The sequence below is a fragment of the Colius striatus genome, chromosome 1 (assembly GCF_028858725.1).
Source record: "Colius striatus isolate bColStr4 chromosome 1, bColStr4.1.hap1, whole genome shotgun sequence".
NCBI classification, from domain to species: domain Eukaryota; kingdom Metazoa; phylum Chordata; class Aves; order Coliiformes; family Coliidae; genus Colius; species Colius striatus.
The window spans coordinates 78073399-78096519 of record NC_084759.1 but is presented as its reverse complement, the minus strand read 5'-3'; the positions used below and the strand labels follow the sequence as shown (position 1 = coordinate 78096519).

Below are 23121 nucleotides of genomic sequence, written 5' to 3'. Positions count from 1 at the left end.
ATGCTTGGAAAATGCTCTGCTGTCTTATACATGACATGGCAAAAGCTCACACATTTGAAAACTTTAAAGATATTCCAACTCACATTTATTCACATTACTGCTTTCACATTGATGTGGTTCAAGGTCCTGCTTATTTCAGATGGGGCCACCAACATGCCCCAGTAAACTCTCAATCTTTTATATCATGAATTAATACTGTACTCAGAACATTAATAAATACTTGAAAAGTCTGTAAATGACCTACACTGAACTCCTTTGTAAAAGTATATACGTTATTTAAATGGTTTTATTTTGATGTCAAAATATATTATAGCTTGAACTGCTGGATATAACTGTTCTGGTGAATTTTGTGCAGCTGGTACAGTCTTTGTCACTAAGTCAGACTGAGTTTAAGATTGAGCAGAAAGTGATGAAGAACCTGCAGAGTCAAACTAGATTTGATCTTAAGGTGCTCACTTTGCTCTCCTTAAAAGCAGTTGGTCTTGAAGTAAAGCAGTGTTTCTCAGAGAGCTCCTTGTGGGTTGGTGCTCAATGATCTACTCCTCCAGTGATGCTTCAGCCCAGGATGAAATATTGCATGGTTTGACATCAGCCCAGGATGAAACATTGGATGCTTCAAGCTCCTCTGAGTTCTCTGCACACATCAGACTTCCTCATACACATGTGTGCACATGTGTGTGCATGTATGTGTTATTTGTCATCCCCACAAAGCAAAACCAAGCAGCTGCACTAGGTACATGATGCAACGCCTCCTGACTGTGGCCTTTAGACATAGCCTTCGTGGCAGATGTGGTTGCCGTTGATAAGACTGAAAGTGGCCAGGGAATGGTTGGTGCTCTTGAGGGAGGTCATTCGTGTGGTGCTCCTGGCCATGCTCTGGGACCGGATGAGGAGGCGAGCTCTACAGCAGAACAGCTGGTTGTTGAACTGTTTCCGAAAGCTCTTGCTGAGCAAGTAGAGAGCAAATGGGTTGACACAAGAGTTAGTGAATGCCAGGATCCGAGCACAGATGCTGGAAATGAAATGCAGCACTGAGGTGTCCACCTCTGAGTAGTGGTAGGACCGGTATAGGTAGATGATGTGAGTGGGAAGCCAGCAGAAGGCAAAGAGGCATACAAAGACCAGTACTGTCCTGGCCAGGCGCTTACGGGACTCAATCTGGAAGGAGAAAGAGATGCAGTTCAGCAGCTATTCCAAGCTCCAACCAGTAGCCAATTATTTTTCCCAGTGCTGCATCTTTGGGGCTAGCACACAGCAAGCAGCATGTCCAGTGCAGGGAAACCTGAACTGGAGGTGAACACAGAGTTAAGAAACCTTCCTTATCTCTCCTCAGTCTCCTTCTCCTAAAACCAAATAATTCTGGATATTTATTACATAAGCAAGTAGTATTTCCTTTCCTGTTTAGAGATAAAATTCCAAGAGTTTGTCGCTTTGTAAAATCCCAGATCAGGTAACAAAAGTGCAGACGCCTGCATTAGTTATCTGTCTATAATATATACAATCATGCATATTTTTCATATATTAACTTATTACTGTTATTAATAATTATGGGGTAGGAGTCTGGGATATTTCACAGAGCCCAGAGACAGGACTTTCTTCCTTAGGGCCATGTGGTATATGTACTTAAAAGTGCTGCCAGCAGCTCGCGGCCCTTAGAGACCAAGTGCAGTCCTCAGAGGTAGAAGGGGCTGGAGAAAATGAGAGAAGAACATACTGTACTTGGAGAAACACCAAAGCAGTGGTGAGGTGGACCCTTCAGCTAAAAGAGCCTGTGCTACGAGGAGAAGGAAGATGTAGATGGTGGGTAAATGGATGACCACCTCTCTTGGCATAATTTGAACTTTGTGAGGGAAAGGTGCTTTTACAATGTCAGCCAGCATGCAGCATAACCTTCATGCAGACAAGCCACACATTTGTTTTACTTAGGTGTACAGACTTGGAGTCAACTCAAAGGTATTACTGAACTGAGGGGAATTGAGATAAACTGCACCTTTTGTTTTATCCACCAGTGCTGCGCACTACAGTAACAATACCACTGAAAAACACATCTTTCTTCCTCATGAAGACAAGAACAATGATGGAGGTCACCCAAAAAGAGAGAACAGCTAATGTTGCCCAGAAAGACCTACTGCTCCCTGGGAGAGATTGTGCAGCCAGAACGTTGCAGGCATAGAAAATATAACACTGTTGACTTTTCAGGGCTTCCTAATCTTCTGTTCTTAGTTAATCCCCACATCTCTTCTCTAGGAAATTTGTTGCAACCAACTTCATGTATTTGAGTAGGATCAGAATGGCCTAAAACTGCCCTAGCCTCAGACCTGCTGCCCTTGTTCCTGCAGCTGTGCAGCTGTGGTGCTTGGCCAGGCTGCCAGGATATTTCCTTATCCTCACACCTCTTCTGAATTTCACAGTTCATCAGAAACTGAGCAGCTCACATCAGCTGATTTTTCCTTAGGAAAGCAATAAGTAGGCAGACAAGACCTGACAAGCCCAGTCTGACTTTATTTTGTGCCCCTTTGATGGCACTGGCCGAAAATCGGCCACTGAGCTTAGGAAGGATTGACATGTACCAGATAATAATGTCTCTAGAGGGCAGGTTGAAAATTAAATCCTTTGAGAAAGGGTTCTTCTTGGCTAAACCATATATTCTTTTTAAATGTACCCTTAATTTGATATAGGGCTATTGAGGCCACATTTGCACTATAAAGAAAGGAAGCAACACAATAAAGAAATCGATACTAGTTATTTCAGATGGAGACCTATAGCTCCTGAATGCACTGCAGGACAGGAATGATGGACTAGCGGTGCTAAACTACAGCCTGGCCTTTTGCTTTCTTTAGAGCTCTCTCCCCAAAACCAAAGGGGGAAAGGGCTTCTTTTGCTACTCACTTTATTGTCACTAATCAAAACAGCCATTGAATCAGCAGAAAAATGGCCTGCAGGGGAGAAAGATTTAGCACTTTCAGAAGTGGAAAAGGATAAGGATTTCAGAGACTGCACATCGTCTAATGGGCAGAAGACAAAGGTTTCCAGTCCTGCTGTTTCACCTTAGCACCTGATGGCTTAGTGAGATGGTTGTGTTAGGTCAGTGTAAAGTGGAGATGTCAGCTGAATGCAATTATCTGGACATTGTTTCAGCTGAAGGATGGTTGGTGTCAGTTTAGCTTATGTTGAAGTACACCTTGGTCAAAGAGGTGAAGTAAATATGAAAAATTGTTCAGAAACAAGTTATCCTGCTGTTACTTTCTTACTTGGACAACCTAAGGCTTAGAGGATTCAAATGTAAACACTGACCCAAAATACCCAGCTGCTCATGCAGGACTTGTATTTCCCCCTGGACACAGCTCTCTTTCTCTCCAGTTCCTTACAGAAGGAGCAGTCAAGAGGAAACAGCCTCCAGTTGTAAGACTGGAGTTATGTTGGCCAAATCCTGGCTAAATCCCCTTACTTGATTCAGGACCCACACATTTTCAACGAGAGCATGAAATTCACTTGAAATACATGGGTCCCAGCTGAGCCAGCCCAATGGTCAGCTCTGCATTACTGTGGCTTGTAATTAAGGGTGAAAATAACTGAAGTAGCTCTACTTTCAAGGGTACAAAGGGAAGATTAAAAGACTGTTATTCTGGAGAAAATAGCCTGTCTTAAGCTGAAAAGACTATCTTAAGATGAAATCTGACTTTACCAGCTATTTGATCAGATGAAGATTGACCAGCCTGACTTAGTAGAGGGCAAATAACAGGTGGACAAGTTATTCTGTCCACATCCACAGGACATCATTGCATCTTGAAGGTACCCATACTGTACTACTCTTGTCCTCCTTCCTGGGAACCTTGTGCCCAACTCTCTCCTCCTCTGTTCTCCACTCCCCCATTCCCTCTCTAGCCTGCACTGACTTCTCAATGTGGTACAGCAGCAGCAGATGATAGCTGGAGCTGTGGTGAGTGCAGGAGGCACCAGCACTCTCAAAACACATCTGTGTGCCTCCCATCCTGACTGACTGTTACTCCTGGCCCTGGGGGGTCTTTCAGAAGGAAATTCCCTCACCTTCACTCCCTCATGGATCTGTCCCACTTGTTTTTCAGTCTGGAGGACCAAATTGCAGAGCCAGCATTTCTCCCTGCATGAAGACAGACCATTTTGCAGAGCAAAGCTTTTTCAGAGACAGTTTTTCTGATGAAGTGACTTTGAGAATTGGTTGTTTTCTGCTGTGTCATCCCTCACTTTCAGTATCCAAACACCATCTCCAGCTTTGCTTCTTTCTCTGAATCCTAGTCAATACCTTCCCAGGCCTTGGCACTAGTCTCCTACTGTGTTTGCCATGGTAACCACCCTGCCAAAGTCTCCTAGAAACGTAGGGTGTTTTAACTGTTTAGCTGTATCATGGCTTGTGTCAAACATTTTAACTCTTTTAATCCATCTAAATTAGCACAACAAATGAAATCTGTGTAAATTTCCCTGTATGCACACTCTTTACTCCCAGATTCATGAGAAATGTGGATTTTTGAAGAAAGTCAAGTCTCTACCTGTTTCCTCACGTGCACATTTCCTTCCACAGGGATGTTGTAAGCACTCCGGATCAAATTCTTAGCAATGAAGTAATAATATACTGAAATGACAGATAGGGGAATGATATAAAAGATGAGAAAGGATGCCATTGAGTGAATTTTGGGATGCAGCCCATCGGAATGTGGGTAAGGAGCACAGCTGACAAAGGTTTTATTAGTCCCCTTGTCATGGAAAGGGTGCAGATCTGAAAACACTGCTTCAGGGATGGCAAGCAACATAGATACAATCCAGATTATAGCAGCTCTCATACAAATCTTCATCAGTGCATGGGATGCTTGGATCTCCATCGGCCTTACTATAGCTTTATACCTAAAAGATGAAAAAGAAAGAAATAATTTATTGACCTCGAACCTCAAGCATTACATTTTTACTTGCCATTTAGAAAAAAAACCCACAAACAAAATCCTTCTTTATTCAAGACCATGATTTTTTTTTTTCTGATGTTTTAAATGTCAGTGTTTTCAATAGATTTCTGATTTTAAACCAGAGCCACCTGTCATGGGTCCATTCAGTTTCATGTGTATTGATTCTGACTTCATTTAATTTGTAGTCAAACCAATGAAGCATGGTGCTGCCTGACGTTACTATGTATGTGTCCAAACAGAATTAAGATAGGAAGTTCAATCATAAGTTTCTCTTCCAAAGCATGTGGTAGTTTATAGGCCTTCAAAGAACAGTGTTGAAGAAAACTGGATGGAGATTTTGCCACATGTTTTGTTTTAAGCTACGGGTCTGCTGGCCTCCTGCAAGACAAGTCTTGCATTTTCTCAAGCTAGAAAGGGTATGTTGCCCATTTGAATTGCTGTCTGGAAGTTCAGTGATGTAGTGGTAATTAAGAGCTGTCCTTGACTCATTGCACCTTGGCTAAGTAGATAAATAATTAGGAAGGAATATCTACAGGTTTCATAAATTATTATTTAGGGTCATTATCATAAAAATTACAGTCTATTGGATGTTTTTTCCACGATCTATGACACACTGCCCATGGTCCATTTGGTTGCTCAGTCACTCTCATATTCATCACCACTGATGGATGCCAGGGTCGTGCTAGTAGTATATCTGCTTAATGTGTGCTAATCAACATTACATATTAGCATAATCATTTCAGGTATTTTCTTACATACTATAACCAGCTGAAAGAATATTTTCCAGTATTCATTTCCATTAACATGAATGAACTGAATAATACAGAGAAAGAGAGGTTCTGTTTTATTTTTATTAACAGTAATAGAACAAGGAGAGTCAGAAAATTAATGCATTTCTAGTTATTAGTACATTTAAATTATAGATGGCATTTCCAAACAATATAATATTGAAAAAAAACATAATTAGAAATGTCTTGGATTGCTGGCACTGATTTTTAGGTGTTTAGTTTATTTTTTAGAGCCTGGTACAGAAGATCTGAGAGGTCATGAGGTTGCATGCACAACAAGATAAAATAGGTTTTGAAAATGTAAACTCTTAGATGTAGGAACACAGGTAGATATTTTCTTAAGAGCCTGACAATTGAATCACATTATTTCGAGGACTATCTACACAACTTCTTTGATGGCAGATTTGGGTTCAGGACAGTGGCTGCAGGGGCTGCCCTGTGTATGGCTAGGGCAAGGAAGTCACTGGAAGATATGCCTGTAGTCAGGGCTCAGGAGGTGAAAAAACTGCATCTCCTGGTTGGTTTCTGAGTGGAGCTCAGAAACCCCCTCACTCCTTTACTTTTCCATACCATTTTCCCAATGGATTCAACCCTGAATTTTAAAGTGTATTTGACATTTCTTGAGAACTTCAGCAAGGTAGACTGGATTTAGTAGACTGGTCCTGTTTTTTCAGCATCTGTACTTCCAGCTTGTGTCAAATATTATTTCACGCTTCCAACAGCTTTGTTCTCAGCAACTTATTTTTCAATGAGTTAGCCTGAGGCACATAATTGCCCTATATTTAACATCCAGCATTTGAATAATCCAATCCACTTTGAAGGAGACATTGATGAATATTCTTAAATATCTCAGTGGAGCCATGAAGGGAGGTGGCTGGCCAAGTGAGCACTCATACAAAGGTCTTATGACAGTGTTATTTTTATCCCATGCAGTAACATGGGCTCTCATAGTACGTGTCACACTACATACTCAGTTTGTCTGCAGTAAATCCAGACACAGCCCTGGATTCATGACCTCTGCTTGCTTTCACATTCAGTCTCTCTAATTATTGTTTGATATTGTTTTTTATTCAGCTGAACACTTTCTCAACCCACTTTTAAGGACATCTTTGAAAGAAATTAAAAACCAGGGATAAGATTCGTGCCCTACAACAAAGGCCAAAACTTCAGAGAAATATGTTTTCTGAAGATTGATTTGAATAAAAATCGATAGTCAGAAACTTGTGTCAACTCCAATCTCTCTCCAGTTGTCAAATAGCCCAGATGAAAATGACTGGGTTGCCGTTCTGATAGGAAATATGAAAGAGACACTGACCTTTATCACTGCTCAGTTTTTGAACTTCTTTGTTCCCACAGTGCTTATGAAACAGGAACCTGTCTCGTGCAGAGCAGCTACCAATGACCTTCTGGCCCGAATGAATGCCAGTGATTTCTGCAACTCACAATCTCATTTGTAGTAACCCACACAAATAATTCACATGTGGGTCTATCTTAAGTGCAATCAATATAATCACAGTACATGAGGCACCATGGGGATTCACTCTATAGGGCAATCTTTCCCTCCACCACCTGCAGTGACTCCAGTGCTGTCCCTCTTCTCCAGGTCAGTCTCAGGCATCCAAAATGAGCTTGGTGAGAGGGCTTTATTTGCCAGAATTCAATAACATATAATGCAGGATCACCTCTTAAACTAATCCTCAAAATTGGTAGGAACCTATGGAGTTTGTACCTCTTTATTGAATCCTGGAAAATGTCTTACACATCTCTTAAGATATCTGTTCTGCTCATTGAATAATTGTTACCCACAACCAAAACTACTGAAATATCCAGAAACTGCTAATATGTGGCACACACAAGGTTCTTCTGGGGTAAATACTTTTACCACTGAGGTTAACATGCCAGGGAAACTGGAAAACTCTGTAATTATCCTTGTTTAATAATAATGCAACTAATGATAACACTAACTAATGTACTTTAAAACTTCTACTATGCAAACATTGGTTAATATCATACACTTAGCCTCAAAGCTGCAACTTCAAATATAAACACAGAAGTAGCCTTATCATGAAAAAGACAGTTACAGATCTATTCTCCAAAGACACAGATCAACACAAGACCTCAAATGAATGTTAGTTTCCTAGATGCAGTTTCTCTGTTGGTGCAAGGTATTTTAACTGTTTCTGCGCTCCTCAGCTGAGCCAAGAAGATAGACACCAGCTGAAGCATCAAAGCCATATTGCCCATACGTTCCAAAACATAGAGATATGAAGAGTTGTAATTTTGCTCTCATACTGGGGAAGAAACGATCTTATTCCTAAGGTGGCAGCTTCAGTGTAGCCCTTGTATTTTACTGTCACCCTCATCCACTTGTGCCTGCTACAACAGCCAAAAAAAGTTAAATTAAAACAACTAAAGCATGGGAGGAAAAACAGATACTTCCTCTGGATTTTAAATTAATTTAGCTCCATATGTCTTACTCTTTGTTTTTTGTTTTTTTGGGATATAACTTTACATTATATGAGGAAGCTGGTGCTGTAGGCAGACTTAGCTTGCCTTCCTCTTTTATGTTTGCTTTATATGGATGCCTTCCCTTCTTCCCTCATGGCAGTAATTAAAACTAATATAGCTGGCCCATATAGGAACCCTTATTGTATATCCGGTAGGTACAAGTTGGAAAAAAAGATATGTGCTTTCTTAAGCTGAGAGATACCACATTCTGCAGTGTCTTTACAAGCAGTAGGTCAGTAGGTTTTAATTTCAATGAAAATAATTTGTGTGCTCTGTAATAGCTGCAGTTGCTGCCAGTGGAAATGGGAAGGAAAACTTCACAGTAATGAAAGTGGCTGGTCACATGTAGGTAATTGTCAGAGATGTTCTTGGTGACCAAATACGACAGCAAGGATCATATAACAGCTATGTTCTAGCCACCACATCCTTTTTATCTATTGAATCTGACTTAATAAGAGGCACTAAGTTGCTTTCATAACTTTTTCTTCCTTATTTTTTTTCCAGTAGTAAGAGTGCAGCAAGAGAAAAATGCCTGAAAAAGGGTCTGTGACTGTCCTTCCAAGCATTCTTCTTGTACCTGAACCTCAAGCCAGTAAGAAATATAAGAAGAGAAAAAAAAAAAATCTTCCCTTTCCTTTCTACAGGAAAAGGGGATGCTGTCCCTCCAAAATGAATTTGCAGCAATACTTAAGTTTCAAGGACAGTTTCCTCCAAATACTATCACCTGCTACGATGTCCTACACTGTTTACATAAAAAGATGCTTAACTTCTAACCTGAATTTGTATAATGGTTTAAAAACCCAACTGTTAAAACTTGTTCAAACAAGATTTCAGAAGTCTTGCCCACCTTTGCTTCATTACCAACCCCACTGTTTAGACTGCATCAGGTAGGTGGAAAGATTTGCCATACTGCTGCCTTCTAGTTTTTTTCTGCAAAGTGAAAAATCCACTTGCAAACCTTTGAATCTGTTTAAACTATTTTGATACATTCGGCTAGTGTGAACAGGAAATTTAAATAAAAAATCAAGGATTAATTGGAATGGCTGGTGTCTTAAAAAAATAGTCATGTAAATTGCTGTGAATTGAAAATGCTGAGCTCTTCCCAGCTCTAGAAAATCAAAACTCCTGAAATTGCCGTGACATTCTAACGGAGTGATGAAAGAACTGCCTCTCAGTCAACACATCCCCATATTTCTTCTGTTCCCACCTTATAACTGAAAGAAGGAGAAAAGATCTGCTATTCACAGTTCTTCTGACCCCTAGTCATTTGTTCCCATTTGTAAGCTTGATGCACATACATTGATCTTCTTAGCCCATGAATAGACTGAGTGAAGATCTTATTAAAATTTTGTAATTACGTTCTACTAATATCAAAGTATTATTTTGCCTATGTAATATGAGGGACTGGCTCAATTACCATGCAAAAAGGCCTCAAGCAACAGAGAAAAAGTTGATGTTGTGCAAAAACTGCATAAATGAAGCACGTGGAGCCTTGTTGAGTGTGAAGCTCCATTTGGAAAGTAAAGAAAAAGTTTTATCAAATATCTGAAGAAACGTATGAGATATGTAGTGCCCCAAACTTTCTTTATTGTTTCCACTATGAATGTTATGAATATTTATAGCTCTGAAGACAATTTGATAAATCCACAAAATTGCTAGACTATTTAACCCATCAACACATTCCAACAATCTATTCTGGTCTGTCTGCTTTCTGCATACTTAGTTAAGATTATCGTTATTATGCATGATTCTCGGGTGAACATCTGTTATTAAAGTCTTTACTTTAGTAAATTACATTTGGGCACAAAGACATCTCTAATGGGCCAGTCTTACATACACTGCAGGTGCTGCCTACTTTATATTTTTATTAATTAATATTTAAATGGGAAGAAAAAGAAGGTATTGATGTAAGTGTCATCATTCTCATTTTTTGAAACATATTTTCAAATTTCAATCTGTATATCTGCAGATTGCTACATCATCCTGAACATTTCAGTCCAGGAATGACTAAGGTCAAAATTGAGAGATGGTGTTTTAGAAACCATTTTGATGCACTACAACTGGGGAGAGAGAGCTTAAATAGTAACCATTTGATAGTGAATGTACTATTTCTAATCATGATGGTCCAGAGCAAACGATATTTCAGACATTAACTATACATATGGCAAACAATGGGTGTAAAGGTTGTTGCATGAAATAATGAGACTCCCATGGATGATGCTTTTCTCATTAGAAAGACCTGTTTTGCAGTCAGGGTTTTTATTCTCTACAGGTTATCTTCAGTCGAGTCTCTGAATAAAACCCTCATCCCAAGTCAAAGATTTCAATGGGACCAGACTTGCAATTTGTTGCAGCCATTGAAAATGGCTGAGACCCACTGTCTGAAGGAGAGATGGGAACCATTCATTTACAAATATCCTTTGACTTCAAAACCAGTGAGCTCCTCAGCTAATGCCTCAGCTTCTCAGCATCAGAGGAACTCAATGTCCAGTACAGACAGAGGATGTGCCTGCTGATGCCCTGTGGCAGCAGGTCACATGCTGGTGAAGCAGCTTGCTGGCACAGGGGTTGTAGTGTGGTGTGTATCTGGAGCAGAGCTGGGAGGGCTAGTGCTAGCAACTGGCCCACCAGACTTGGAAAAGTGCAAGTCCTGGGGATGCTTTCCATGCAAGGCTTTGTGTATCAGCCCAAGTCTTTAAAGTTGTCAATGCCAATGACCAGGGACTCTGTGTGCCTGAGGATTTAACTCTTACCAGCACAATTAAAGCTACAGCCTCAGACACAGACCCCTCATCTCACTAGAGGATCAGCCTTTTTTCTCCTGAAAGCACCAGTGCATAAAAACAGCATCATTGGGTAACCTAAACACATGTCATAATTGCTGGATATCTCACAGAGCCAGTTATAGAAATTCATTGGAGTTTTAAAAAATGACAGTTTCTCAACCTGAAATGTCCTGACTGTGATGTGCAATAAATCAATATTGTACTTTATTCTGACAGGCAAAGAAGAGTCCATCATTGACATGAAAACTAGCAGTTGCTTAAACTATAGCAGCTGTGGTGTGCTTACCTTAATTTTGTGGAAAGAGAATAAAAACTCATATATATATATACCAACTGCCAGATCAACTGGGAATATATGTGTAATGGATACAACGTTAACTATATATTAGTGACTGACCACAGCTTCCTCCATTGTCTGCTCCACCATGCCCTGAGAAAACTTTGCAGGGCAAAAAGCTACCCTGAATAAAAGAAAATGAGGAATCATGCTAAAATCTTAAAGAAGTAATAAAAAAAAAAAATCAATATACAACAGATGGGAAAAAAAGCAAAAGTAAATTACAGCAAACATCAGTTAAAAAATGTCAGCCACTGATAAGGGAAGCTGGGGGAGCCAACAAATTATCAAAGGTCACTGTAACAGATAAATTTGCATTTTTTAAATACATCATAAACAAAAAATCAGTAAGACAGACATACACATAAGTGGTGAACATATGAACAACGATAAGACAAAATGAAAAGCAATGACTAGACATTTGTCTTCAAGACCAAGTGTAGAGGAGGTATCTATACTATGTGCACAGTGCTGTAGGTGAAGCAGAAAACTTGTCCACTGCGTTAAAGAAGATGTGAGCAACATCTGCTAACACAAACCACTTTCACACCAGCAGGCCTGAATAATTTACACCTAAGAGTATCAAAGAAACCAGCTGAGGAATAACTAGTGTTATTTTTTTTTACAAATCTTGAAAAAGTGGAGAACTTCTCCAACAGTGGAGGACTGGCTCCAAACTTGTGAAGATCAGAAAGCTGGAAAGTGTGACAAAAAAAAATGCAAGCTGGCTAAGGACAGATGTAGATAGAACAATGGAGAGTTTAATCCTACTAATAGATGATAATTAATTTAAGTCTGGCTTGTTAAATGCATGGAAAATTTAGTATTTTTAAAAAATATTGACATATTAATGTTATAGGCAATGTAAAAAGGATGTGGGCTATGCTGGGATACAAGGCAGACCCAAACTGCATGGGCATGTTGTCATGGGTGACCATGCATGTAGATATATACCTGTGAGTGCCAGGGCACCCATGGTTCTCCCCCTCCTATCCACGTCCATGCAATCCCTGCCCCTCTCCAATGGGACAAGAATTAAAACTAGTCATTCTGAACTGGGGCACCTTGGTGCCAGGTGGGCACCTTGAGCCCCACTGCCTTCTGAGCAGGTCCTCAAATATGTTGGTAAAAAGGTAGCAGTGTGTGGAGCCATCTCTAGCTTGGGTCGTGGGAACCTGCTCTAGCTGCAGTGTTAATTATTGTGTCAATCAGCCACATTGAGCAGGCTATAAAACCTTTGCTGGGAAAGTTTTCAGATGACACAGTGGCTGATTAGACTGTAAAAATGTTGTAGAGTCATGGGGATAACTGGCTATAATCTAACAGAAGGCATTTTAACTCAGCCACGTGTAAAATAGCATATCTGGGACCAAAGTCAGCAGATTATAATGGAATCATAGAATTATAGACTGGTAGAGGTTGGAAGGGACCTTTAGAAATCATCTAGTCCAACTTCCCTGCTAAAGCAGGTCCATGTAGATCAAGTCACACAGGAACATGTCCAGGTAGGTTTTGAAAACCTCCAGAGAAGAAGACTCCACACCCTCCCTGGGCAGCCTGTGCCAGGGCTCCCTCACCCTCACAGTGAAATAGTTTTTCCTTATCACAGAATCACAGACTCTTAAGGGTTGGAAGGGACATCAAGAGATCATCTAGTCCAAGCCCCCTGACAGAGCAGGACCACCTAGAGTAGGTAGATCACACTCATCCAGGTGGGTTTTGAATGTCTTCAGAGAAGGAAACTCCACACCCTCCCTGGGTAGCCTATGTCAGGGCTCCCTCACACTCACAGTAAAAGAGTTTTTCCTTATGTTTAAATGGAACTTTTTGTGTTCCAGCTTTTGCCCATTACCCCTTGTCCTGTCACCAGATACAACAGAAAAAAAGTGATGCCCAACCTCCTGACATCCACCATTTAGATACTTGTAAATATTAATGAGATCCCCCTGCAGTCTCATGTTTTCTAGACTAAACAGCCCCAGTTCCCGCAGCCTTTCCTCAAAAGGAAGATGCTCCAGCCCCCTGATCATCTTGGTGGCCCTGCACTGGACTCTCCAGAGATTCTCTGTCTCTCTTGAGCTATGGAGCCCAGAACTGGACACAGGACTCCAGATGAGGAGTCCTGGGCACAGTAGAGGGGGAGCAGAACCTCCTTCAACCTGCTGGCCACATTCTTCTAGATGCATCCCAAAATACCATTGAACTTCTTGGCCACGAGGGCACACTGCTGGCTCATTATGCCAAAAAATAGGAATATTTTGAGGAAATAGGAGACCAAAAAAAGACATTGGAGGGACCATCTCTTCTGCACTTGACAAAATGATATATCCTCTCCTATTCTCACTGTGTCGTGGCTTTTGTGTAATCAGTACTTGAGCTAGCTAGTATAAAGCTAAGTCAGTTACATGATGCTTAAGTCATTTCTGTGGCTTCAGAAACACAGGTGTCATAAGAGACCGTCACCTCCGCAAGAACTTTCACATGCATGTTGAGTCTGAACAATCTAGTGTTATCCTTGACTGCTCTTACCACATAATCACAGAATTGGAGAGGAACTTTAACAGTCATTTTCAACTAGATCAGGTTGCTCAATGACTCATTCAACCTGACATCAAACACTTCAATTTATGGGGAATCCACAACTTCTCTAGGTAACCTGTCTCATTGTCCCATCATCCTCATTGTAAAAAACTTCTTCCTTATGTCCAACCAAAACCTATCCTCTTTCAGTTCAAAGCTATTGCTCTTTGTCCTGTCAATACAGGCTTTGGTAAAAAGCCCTTCTCTATTTTTCTTATAAGCCTCACAGTATGATCTTTCTGGATCCTTTTCTTGTCCAGGATAAACAATGTCAATTCTCTGAGCCTTTTGATTATTCTATTAGTTGGATTATTAGAGGTGGTTAGAGGTCAGATGAATTCTGATTTGAAATATGCAGTGAGGACGATGAAGAACTGTGAGTAGGACAGGGTGACGTGGGCACCTTTAGCCTGAATACTCAGAAAGTGGACTAGTGATACTGAAATGTTTCAATCCAAATTCTATGAGATAATCAGCAATGTCTGTTCACAGTTGTGGGCAAGAAATGCTGCTGGATAGATAGATGGACAGTGCAGTCAGTACTATTCCAAAGTCTGCATCTCCCATTCTCCTGGGTCATTTGACTATCCACATCTAAATCTCATGCTTCAGGACTGTGCAGGTGTGAAGAAACGTTTTTTCCTCTCAGTGTCATGGTACCATGATCTGTCCCTTCTTCTCAAATAGCTCCAGAGAGGCTATAGCTGGGGTATAAACAAGGACAGGATGGGCAGAGGTCTAACAATACTTCTCCCTTTGATGTTTCACAATCTTCTGCAGTCTGATTACACTGATCCCTAGCCAAGTGTCAGGAGGGGATTTTTCTGCAAGGGACTTCATCTTTCTGTCTTTACAGCACAGCAATTGGCTTGCTGCTGGACTATGTTCTGGTGCCTCAACATTGTAAGGGGCTCAGACACCATTCTCATTTTCTGCCCCAGGACACAGGCTGTGGTTTTGGACACTGAAATCCTCTGGTCCACCTGAGTTTGTATACAGTAGGCAGTATCAGGGGGAGCTGAAGAGCCTGCTACCAGCAGGAGGTCAGACAGGATCTTGTGGCCCATGGTGTCCTACATGGTATGAGGTAAGGTGGGCATATGGATGCAAAACTGGTGAGAAGCAAGGTGAGGGGACTCTGCAAGTGGAGTTTCTTTCAAAACAAAAGGAAAGCAAGTTACTGCAAGGACTGTTTGTGAGCAAAGCTGCTACTGGATGTTTCATTCCATATACAGGACAGACTGTGTCTGACTCTCGTTTTTCAGCTCACTTCTCTTCTACTCTTGTCAGCCAGGCTGTAGTCCACATCTGAAGGCCAGGTAATAAGAGGTGAACCAACAGGACTCCCATGAGTCCACCTCCCTGTAGTGAAGCTGCCATCTCAGTCCACTGCATTTAGCCTGACGCACAACCAGCACGTTCTCCACGGCCAGCCGCTCTCTCTGTGAAAGGTGTGTACAGCACCTTCTACGATGAGACCATGACAACTGATTGGGGTTTTTAGATTTTACTGAAATGTAAACATAGGTAATCCAACTTTTCTTCCTTTTGATTGCTTAAATATTGACAGTCTCCAGCACATTAGCACTGACTCTAACCTCGGATTTACGCACTTGTCCCGCTGATATAAATGGGAGCTCTAATGTTCCTGATTATAGAACTACATCTATTGTGTTTTGGCCATCTGCTCCAGCTAATCAAGACATTCAGAAAGTTCATGCTGTTTGATCTGTTTCTCTTGGTGCAGATGGATGCAGGAGCTGAGGAAATGAGAGCTAAGACCAAGGGTGTTAAGAGTGCTTATATTATATTGACACAGTGGCCAGCAACACAGAATCTAAGATGAGGTATATCATCTGAAAGAGATATGTATATCTCTCTCTGCATATACCCTGTGCCATCGGCACAGGAAGAACAATGATGCAGACATCATGCCAGCAGCAAGTGTCAAGGAGGGGTTGCCTGGTGCTTCAGTGGGAGGAGAGGCTTTGGGCTGGGGTCCAAAGCCTCATCAGTGTTTTCTGGTTTAGAAGGGCTGATATTCTGGCTGAGATCACATCAGGGGATCCAAAATGCCTACTCACATCTACTGGAGTAGAATCTGTTTCGTTAGTCCCAAGAGTGGCTTTCTCCAGCACCTTCTCAAAACCTTTCTGAGGCTGCACAGTAAGTTATAACACATTAAATTTCTCTGAAACAGTGTCTTAGTGACCTGAAGGAATTTCAAGAATGTTGTGACTAGACTGCCCAGAATAGACTCAGAGCTACTATGGACCTGACACCTTACAACTGCTGGTATTTAAAAAAAAATGTCACCCTGTATATCAACTCAATGGAAATCTGGTTTTGCTTTCCACAGCTTTATTTTAGAGTGACTTCCCTTAATCTTCTTGTGGATGTATAATCCAGTACTTGTAAAATAAAACAAATGAACTGAAATGTAACTCACTCCAAGGGATATAGCACACCTGGAAGCACTGAAGTATCCTTGTAGCCAAGCACTGAGGTCAACCTTTCCAAAGCTAACATCCTCATTTCAGGTCTCCTACACAGCTGAAATTCCTACTACCTGCAGCTGGTCTTACCAAGGCAAGCACTTTTGCACGTAAAGGCATCCCATGTGTCTCACTACACTGTCACTTCCTTCCAGCACAGGTCAGTGGACAGTTCTGACTGGCAGGTATTGCTGCAGTTTTCCAGCACTAAAATCCAGATAATCCCAGATGCTTAAACTAAAGGTGCTGGTTGCAAACTCCAGTTACACTTTACATTTACTTTGCTGTCTGTTTGTAAAAACAACATTACTTCAGGAAGGTTTCACTACATGAGCACCAGGGCATTTCAATTTTTTTACATCAGCAAAACAGTGAGGAAGTGTGATCAGTGCTTGACAGCTTAGGTAATTCAAATGCAAATGTATCAACCGTGTCAGTCAAGGGAGAAGCAGACAATTAAAGAAAGACATTTCCCATGACAAGGGCAATTAAATGGAATGCTTTTCCTCCCAGTTCGTGAAGATTTTCCTTAATTTCCTGTCACTTGCTGAGCCAGCCTTGGCTTTTCTGCCTGGGCTAGCAGCCCAGGTGTCACCACACTTACATGGGCCTCTGTAACCCTTCCCCTTCCCCTGTGAAGATATCCACTGCCTCAAAAGAGCAGAGCAGCAGGGCAGACAGATGTTCTTCCCCTGCCAGCCTCATTTACAGTCCTTCTAAAACACACAAACAGCATACACACACATAGACTGCTTGTTTCCTTGCTCTTGTATACTTAGCCCTGGTGCCTTATCGCTCATGGAGGCCTTAACCCTCTCCTGGCCGCTCTGCATATTTGCCAAGTTCACAGGAAAACAGGTGCCAACAAACAGCTTCCACTGATCCTGCAAATGCAGCTAGCCAGATGTAAGCACTGTAGAGTGATCCCACAGAAAATGCATTTCTAATATTGTTAACTCTTTTTAGCCTTTCTTGCACACTGTCAAATATTTTAACTTTAGTCTAACGCAATCTCATGATTGCACACAAGAGGTAACATAAGCACGGGGATCCTTTGACTATGCCTTACCTAAACCTATGCAGGCATGCTTGTCTGCATCTGCATACATTCACAACCCCTTGCAGGCTGGGAGGCTTTCACTGCAGGAAAAGCTGAGATCAGCAGTTTGTCCCTCTCTTTCTCCTTGAGAAAAGTTTGCAAGTGAGCCATCAGTCCTTTAGGCAAGTGTTAGGTCTTGTCAGATCAACCACTCAGCAGCTTTAGGTGCTCTGTATTGCAGGTTGGCACTTAGTTGAGCCTTTGCAGCCACCATCAGATGATAGATTTGGTATTATTATCCCTGCCTAACACATGGGAAAGTGGAAATGGTAAGAATAAAAGTGTACCTCAGGCAGGTATATCCTTTCACTCATGATGTGGGCTGTGCAAAATATCTATTAAAACTGGGCCCATCATTTTCAGAGGTATGCCAAAGCAAATGAGATGATTTGTACAATTGTCATAACATGTAGTATACTTGTCTCACTGCTCTCTCTTACTGTATCTGCCCATCATATCTATCCCCTGCTTTTCATTTTGTATTTCAATGGTAATACCTTTGGAAATGATCCTGTTGTATCACACTCCAATGCTTTTCTTTACACAGCACATCTCTGAACCCTGCCGTTGATGCTGGGTCTCTCTAGGCATTGCCATGATACTTTCAGCAATGCCAGCAGCTGTTCTCACTTGCTTTTATCTATATAAGAACAGTGGAACTGAGGGAGGGTTATTACTATTTTTTAAATAAGTTATGGATAAAAGGTCTGTGGTGCACTGACTAGTCTCCCTCTCCTTGGCATGTGACATTATTTATCATAAGTGGATTAGGAGGGGTTTTTTTTTTCTTTCATGATCTATGACTTTGATTCATGAGAGTAGGGACATTCACATGCTTCATGTGAGCATCTCAGGCAGGGTTCACATCACTGAACATTAGCCATCTCAAATATGGGCATCTAATCTGTACTAACAAGTCTTCCTCTGTACCTGAGGAGGCAGATAGGTATCCTGACATGGTGATTTACTTTGTCTTCTCTAGAGACATCTCTTTCTGTGGGCTAAGGGACACCTTGCTGACCATCCTGGAGTGGCACCTCACCTCAGCAAAAGCCAAGAGAAATAAGCCATACTTGAGCAGCATTACCTGTCGAATTTCTGGGTCCTCATGTTACCCTGGTCTCATCATAATGCCCCTGCTTTCTGCAGATGTTTCCCTGCGGGGCTGAGCTGCCATTTCTCCTACTTGTGATGCCACATCTGACCTCAGAAATGGAGAAACGGTTGTCTGTGAAACCACCCTGGGTGTGAGGCTCAACTCCTCTTTCCTCAGGTACTGAGCTGGAAGTTCCTTTACAGACTCAGGCAAGAATCACCGTGCTGGTCACAATCAACATGCTTCTTGGAAGTTTTCCCTGTACATTTTAAGTTTACTTTCCTCATGATTCTGATGTGACTAATAATAGGGCCTAGTGTTTAAAATGATAGTTTTTAGAAAATAAAGATAGACTAATGGGATACAAGCCAATAAAATATAGACTGTATTATTTTGTAACAAATCATTTCAGCACTGCTGTTAAAACACCATAACAGAAGCTTCAACAAACATACTAGTTAAGAGCCATTTGTGGTTCCATGTGCAGCATTTAACATTCACAGATTTAATAAAAGTAAAAGTTTTGTTATTATCTCCTTCTGCAGTTGACAATAGATGCCTTAGAACGGGAAAAAACAACCTCTTAGAAATGGGAACATAAAGTCTTCTCCCACATGCACCCCTGTCTCCCTTATGGCCAAGTGGCTTTGGAAAGTGTGGCAAAGTTTGATCACCAGTGCAGTACAATGGTTAATAAGATCCAGATAAAACTGAAGTGCAGCATTTAAAGTTACCAAACCCCAAGCTTGCCATAGCTGCTGTTTTCTGTTCTGTTCACTCACTCCAAGCAAAAATTGCTGTTCATGTGCTGCTCAGTAAAAATATTTGCAATGTTTACTTTGTGTAGCATGTGATCAGACAGCTATAAATCCCTCTAATATAATCTGCTTTATGATGTTTTTTTTTTACTTTTCTGACACCTTTCAAAACAACTTATATTACAGTTTTGGAAAGATTAATTTCCTGGAGAAATATTTATTATTTTCCTAATATTTTCTTCAGAGCAGGTAGTGGGAATCCAGCCACCACATGAAGCACAGGAGTAAAAGTGTAGGTGATCCTAGGGGATTTGTGCAGGCTTCCTGTTTCCTCAACACTTTTAGAGCAAATTGCTTGAAGGTTTTTGTCTACACATAGGTGTACTTGTCATCTGCTTTTAGGACAGACATTACAATTTTCACATATCCACCAACACAGAGGAGTTAATAAACATATTAACTGTATCTCAGAAACACCATGGAGTCATCTGCTTTCACTGAGACCACATATTGTGTACCAAAATATCTGTATAAACTACCTTGAAAACAGAACCGGAAAAGTCTGACGTAGGCTAGGAGGCTAGGAGGAGAGACAACAGAGTGACATGCAAGGGAATACCTATAGTAAACCTAGTTTCAGTTCTTTGTGACCAAGAAATGTAATCCCCAGGTCTTCTTTTTTTGAGCAAAACAAAACTAAGATAGTTTTTCTCATTGGAAATCTTACTACTTCTGTGAGATTTTATAACTTTAGCATGGTGACAATGTATCTTTAATCTTTCTCTGAAGCATATAAATTAGGAATAAAATATCCTGGCTTCTCAGTACACAGGAGTTTCTATAAAAACCAACAGTTTAATAAATCCTTGAAATCTGTTCAGAAAGATAGGCTTCATCTTTCTACATAACATTCAAAATAAAATGTCTTTTAAATTGAAATCTGAATAGTCTGAGACAGTTTTCCAAAGCCTCACAGAAAACTAAAATAGAGCTGGCTTATTAGAAGCATAAAGTTTGATGAAAACAAGTCAAACTTGTTTTCATATACTCTAACATAGCACAGCTACAGCATGTTATTTTTATCAAATGTTATTGGAAGACAAAGTTTCTGAAACAACAGCACAGGTCAATTTTGATTGGATAAGGGACAAATGATTTAATGCAGGGAAATATACTGGCTACAGCAAACTGAGATTCCTGGCTTCAGGCATCTTCATTTGAATGTTTGGAACATATTTCATGAAATACTGCCTCACATTTAATTAGTCTTAAGGAAGAAAGCCACTAGAAAGAATTGTTTCTAACTGCACTTTAAATTGCTGCTCCAGTGCCTTCATATTTCATAAAATATGGATCAATTATATATATTTTTTGGCAGATATGAACATGATATCCTTTAACAGATCCTCATTAATGGTATTGTCTCTCTCTGGTCTTTAGCTTGATCATCTCTTGATTTTCTTTTAATTAAGCTAGACTATTACCTAAACTGCAGAAACACTTAATTTAGCCTAGAAAAAGTAGCCTGTGTTCAGTCTGAACCCTCCTCAGGTTGCATGCTCATAATCATCAGAAATTAACTGAAGTTGTTTTTTCTTTCCTCATTAGGTTAAAAGTGTACTTGTCACCACAAAATAGGCATTCATAATTGTGCATTTTATGGAATGGTGATTAATTAGATTTCTTTTCAAGGCAGCCAGCTTACCTGTCAGCTGAGAGAGCAGTGAGTGTAAAGACTGACACCCCTACAGAAGTGAGCTGTATGAAGGGGATAAGTTTGCATCCGGTTCTGCCGAATAGCCATTCATCAGCGAGGTACCTGCTGGCATCCACGGGCACACAAGTCACTAAAAGCAGCAGATCTCCCAGAGCCAAACTGGAGATGAACAAGTTAGGGACATTTCTCATGGATTTCACAGTACAAAAGATTTTAATCAAAGTAATATTGCCAATAAGGCCTATCAAAATGATGACCCCATAGATAGTGGGGATGGCATAGAGGAATGCTGGGTAGAACCAGTCATCACCATGAAGGGAGAGGTTTGAGCTCTGGTTGGCAGAGATGTTGTAGAGAAGGAAGTTATCTGTTTCCAGATCTAGCAGAAGGCACTCTCCAGATGCCATTGTCCTGCTTTGCTCTTCTCAGAACACAGCTTTCTTCTTTGAAAATCTTCAGGTAATTTTCTTGCTTTAATTTTGCTGCTGCTTGCTGGCTTGAAACAGTCAGAAAAGTTTAAAAGTCATATCACTTTGTGACACATCTCAAGAATAAACAAATTAAAAAGCAACTGCAGTTTGCTCAACTGTACTGTTTCCATAAGGTGAATGAAGGACATCTTTCAGCATAGCTTGAATCCTGAAACTTGCCTTTTCTTCACTTACTTTTCTCACTGTTAGGTATTCCTCAGCTCTGGAAGGTCACTTATCAAATTCAAAGACCAGTAAGTGGGAGACATTTTCGAAATCAAGGCTTGTTAAATTCCTAGCTTCAAGTCTGCTGAGCAGAACCAAGTCCGAAAGGAGGGAATTACAAAAAGCGAGAACTTTTGGTAGCTGCCGTCACGCTGCATCGCCAACCTCTCCCAGCTTTCAGCACCTGCACTCGCCAGTTGGATTTAAAGTGAGGAGAAAAAAAAAAAGCACGGCTCCGCTAACGGCTCGGATCCTATAGGCAGGATCTTCGGGACGTCAATGCTTCCCCTGCTTCCCAGGATGAGAGCCGGCTTGCTGAAGAGACTGCGGTTAGAGCCGGGGAATGCCAGCCACCTGCCGGACAGTCTCCTCACTGCCGGGGCGGACCGGGAGAGGAAAAACACAGCAAAATCAACCTTAACTCTTTAGATGGGGGAGGGGAAAGAGCAAAAAAAATCTGCTTGTTTATAGCTTGTGAGATGAGGTTCACTACCTCGACCAAAAAAAACCCAACAAACCCAAACCCAAATAAACACCACACCAACCCCCTCCCCCCCCCCCCAAAAAAAAAAAACCCAGGAAAAAAGAGGGGAAAAAAATCGTTCATTTCACATGACAAATGTGCTCAGAAAAGCAATCGCTATTTCTTAAACAAGAGCACACATACTTTGTTTACACTCTGGCATTCACTTGTTCAAATGAAAGAAAATAATGATAGGAAGCTAAAACTCATCCCTCGAGGAAAATGGAATAAACGGAATAAACGGAATAAACGGAATAAATCCAATTAAGATAAAATCAATGTTATTGTTAAGATAGGCAAATGAGTATTAGCACTATGTGCCTGCATTTAACAAGGGAAGCCTGAACTCTGTACATTTTTTGCTAATATTTTAATTTGGAGATAACAATAAGTTTACCACTCTCTGTGGTATTTTCTATTTATGAAGTACCCACCATATTGGCAGCTGTAGATAATGCATGTTCACACACAGCAGAGGAACTTGCTCTCTTTCTTTGAGCTTAAGATATAACTATTACTACTGTAATAATTATTATAACTATTACTATAACTATTGTAAGTAAATACTGTACCTATTACTAGTGCTTTATAACAGGCTACTTGTTATTATATACAAGGACTTTCTGGACTGTGGAGAAATACAGTTAATTTGAAAAACAGCCTGCAGAATTAAATGAAGCTGTAATTTTCATTTCTCCTTGCAGTGGCTCACTTTTGCAGGTAAAAGAATGTTTTACCAATTGCTAGAATTACTTGGAAGTGACAGGGGAGGTGATTCAAATCAGACATTAAAGTATGACCACTG

The 23121-nt window shown here is 40.8% G+C and overlaps 1 protein-coding gene across 1 annotated transcript; it reads right to left on the bottom strand.

Annotated features, from left to right (window-relative positions):
- Positions 1-765: 765 nt before the first annotated feature.
- Positions 766-21505, bottom strand: GRPR (gastrin releasing peptide receptor). The gene is made up of 3 exons (XM_010208659.2): positions 21087-21505; positions 4527-4878; positions 766-1158 (listed from the first exon to the last, which is right to left on the bottom strand). The coding sequence occupies exons 1-3, from the start codon at positions 21503-21505 to the stop codon at positions 766-768; spliced, it is 1164 nt and encodes a 387-aa protein (XP_010206961.1).
- Between the last annotated feature and the right edge of the window lie 1616 nt (positions 21506-23121).

Bases quoted from the DNA above. Each gene is read 5' to 3' on its own strand.
- GRPR (XM_010208659.2), bottom strand. From the start codon at position 21,505: ATGGCATCTGGAGAGTGCCTTCTGCTAGATCTGGAAACAGATAACTTC. The intron at 4,879-21,086 runs GTAAGCTGGCTG...TTCATCTTTTAG, and splicing joins ACTGCTCTCTCAGCTGACAG to GTATAAAGCTATAGTAAGGC. The intron at 1,159-4,526 runs GTAGAGACTTGA...TTCTCCTTCCAG, and splicing joins ATGTGCACGTGAGGAAACAG to ATTGAGTCCCGTAAGCGCCT.